Source organism: Fusarium proliferatum (genome assembly GCF_900067095.1).
Source record: "Fusarium proliferatum ET1 genome assembly, contig: FPRO_scaffold019, whole genome shotgun sequence".
Taxonomy (NCBI): Eukaryota; Fungi; Ascomycota; class Sordariomycetes; order Hypocreales; family Nectriaceae; genus Fusarium; species Fusarium proliferatum.
In genome coordinates, this window is record NW_022194808.1 from 103,621 (window position 1) to 106,816 (window position 3,196).

A 3,196-nucleotide genomic window follows, 5' to 3' on the forward strand; every position below is an offset into this window, starting at 1 on the left:
ATTCTCTGAGGAATAGTTCTAACAGAGACCGTACCCTACTAGTGGTTCCTGCCCAGTCGCTCTTAACAGTGCCACGCGGACAATCGTATACTCAAAAGCCAAGTCCCCAATAAGTTCTGTGAATATCATAAATGGGTGCGGAATACAACGGCCTGCTCACAAGACGCTTATTCCAAGAAAACAGGATCCCCTAGAACTTGAGTGGTCTCACGCGTCAGTCCATCATAAACTACACCTGCCGCTCCCACCGTCCACGATGCGAACCCGGACGCAACAAATGATTGACCTATGATTCCTGCAACTGGCGCGCAAGGAGGGAAAGCTGTCGCTGCAACCACAGTACCCATCGCACCCAAATAGGAGCCCATGAATCCTACCATGCCGCTCCTTGTCGCTAGGCTCTCATGATTTTGGGGCAGGAGACCAACAAAGTTAAAATGCAATCTTTCTTCATTATGATCTTGACCAAGTGTAAACTACACCAGGTCAGTGCCTCGATGCCGGCCCCCGGTAACGATCAGCGGTAGCAGTTCGTCAGCAAAGGCAATGGGATGGTCCATCACGAGCGGGTAGTAGGCTGGAATAACAAGATGGAACACGGCGGCACGCCCATAATCGGTCGTTGCAATAAGAGCTTCTCTATCGGCTCGCATCCTCAAGCATATTGTCGCAAGATCATGATGATAGCCTCCGAACGCAGGACCAAGGGGATCTTCTGCCTGTCTTCCTTCGAATGCAGGATACCAATCGCTGTCCGGGTGCCATACATAGAAGCAGTGATGTTGACCATCCTGTGTACCGTCGACGGCAGCCATCTCATTCTGGACGAAGCGATGCACGTAGGTGCCGAACCCACCATGACCCCAACCTTGCACCCTGGCGACGTTTGCAATCTCGAGTTCGGATCGTATGGCATCGAGGCTTGCACCGACTCTTCTGATGGCACTCGCGACATCCAACAGTACCAAAGATATAGAGCCCAGGGCGGCGGCCTCGAAGTAGGCTAGGAAGGCTGGGGTCGAATTGAACGCATTGGGAACGACCCGAATTTCTCTCGCGTGAATGCCGCTGAGTAACTGCGGTAGAGCGTCTCGTACCTCCTGGTACGTCTGCTCTTGCTGCCTCGAAGCTCTCCGTTCTCCCCTCTGCGTCAGCAACTGAGATAGCCCTAGCACTAGGGGCCCCAATTGTCTGGCGAGTATAAGAGCCTGCTGGTAATTGAGGCTGGCGATGATGCGGGACCGGCGAGGCTCATTTCGACGATTATCACGACCAGGTAGGCAGAATTGTATGCGGGGGCCTCTAGGGTTGTCTTCGGGAGTGCCTGGTTATCGGGCGGTGAACTGGGGTCCAAAATGATCGAGGAAAGGCGACAAGTGTATTCATGGACAGGATCCCGATAATTAGCACCATCAGAAATGAAGAGGGGTAATCCAAGCGTGCCGGGCTTGTGTGTGGTCATCTGAGACGTGCATGTCGTTGGTCAACCAGACACCTCCACGAATGGTCGTTGGATGCATGGACGTCGAAAGTACTTCAGCTGTTTGGTGTGCCATTGGGTGGTTGTGAGGAGGACCAACAATAATTGCCAGACGTTGTGTTGTGCTGGGAAATGAGGTCTGTTGCCCGCTGATGAGTCGAAGTGTTGACGTTTGAACCTGCCTAGGATGATCATCCTTAGTTACCACCCCGCTCACCCTGCCTTCTCGCTCTTGCCGACCGTCCCCACGCGTCACGTGTCACAGGAAGCACAACACGCGATACGCGATACGCGTGCGCCATAGCTGATGTATCTCACACACACAATTCATTAACAGAACATCCCGCATTTTATGCACATATTATTCACTTGCACATATTCACTTGGTACTCAACAAACACACTGACACATGTACCTATCGTACGCCCGCCTAACCTGCAGACCCAACCATGCACGCTCGCTTCAACTCCGTGCTCCTACCAACTCCGTGCTCCTACCAACTCCGGAAACGGCACATACTTCTCTCCGGGCGGAAATCCTCCCATTACTCATAGACCATGACTCCCTCGTGCGGCATGCACTGCTAAGGACCACGCGATAGTTAGGCATCGGGCTCTTGCCCATTCACTCCCCATTATTTTTTTCGGCCACCATACCAGCCTGCATCTTGGTAGGACACAGCAACTGCGCAGCATCTTCCAGCATCTGCTGAATGACCAAGGGCGTGCCGAATCTTGCCGTATAGAATGCGTAGATGACGACCGAGGCGCAACCCAAGCAAAGCAGGACACCCAATGTGAGGGAGATGAACTTGCATCGTCCTACAAGTCTCGCATCACCAGCCGCCAGCTCAAAAAGCAGTGACCAGGTCCAGGTCAAGTACATCGTACGAATCGAGACGCAGACAAACACTATCGTTATCCCGCCAAACGCCGCATACATGAGCATCCTTCCTCGACTTCCATTCATCCTGGTCACCGCAAAGACCGGCACAGCACCCCAGATCATGAAAACAAGGAGTATCGTATCAAGGATAAGGTATCCCAAGACCTCCCTTGCTTCCTTCTCCAGTCCCGACTCAATCAGGGCCAGCCAAAGCTGGTTTTGAGTAGACCATGCCAGTAGGCTTGGTGTCGCTGGTACGCCGACCAACAAGGTCAATTGGACGACGAAGAGCACGGATGCAAGCAAGTATCGCCCAAACCGCGACAGAGGTGTAATGGCTTCCGGGAAGGGGTCTCTGTGGATGGACCAAAAGACAAACTTTCTGTCCCGTTGGCGAGCCATGTCAACGGCCTCGGTTCTGTTCATTTTTTACTAGTGGACAGCCAGGTCAATATGCCTCTTGTCTAGATACGACAAGTTGTCAAAGCAGGCATAGGCGAGGAAAATCTGGTGCAATGGCTATGGCTGAATGAAAAGTTGGAGCCAGTTACGTGTCTGCTGTCTTGATGCTCACCTCGACCGATTGTTACACCAATATTTATGCCCAAACGCCCTGTTGCTCGGCTGTGTCGGGGTCGAAACACGCCGTTGCATAACGTACCCTCAATACAGCTCAAAAGTGACGCTTCATCCCTTGACAATATGGATCAGAACGCGCGGCGGCTACGGGACTTTCGGGACCGTTCTTGTTTTGTGAGTAGATCTCACATTGCTTCTCGCTATGAGAAGCGACTACCTTGATGCATCAGAGTACTGTCACGATTCTGACCG

At 52.5% G+C, this 3,196-nt stretch overlaps 1 protein-coding gene across 1 annotated transcript; it reads right to left on the bottom strand.

The window, feature by feature from the left end:
• Positions 1-476: 476 nt before the first annotated feature.
• FPRO_16002 (uncharacterized protein) lies at positions 477-2,791 on the bottom strand (the record flags this gene model as incomplete). The annotated part of the gene is made up of 2 exons (XM_031225096.1): positions 477-1,138; positions 2,137-2,791. 2 exons carry the CDS (start codon positions 2,789-2,791, stop codon positions 477-479), a joined length of 1,317 nt encoding a protein of 438 aa, XP_031090290.1.
• Positions 2,792-3,196: the final 405 nt, after the last annotated feature.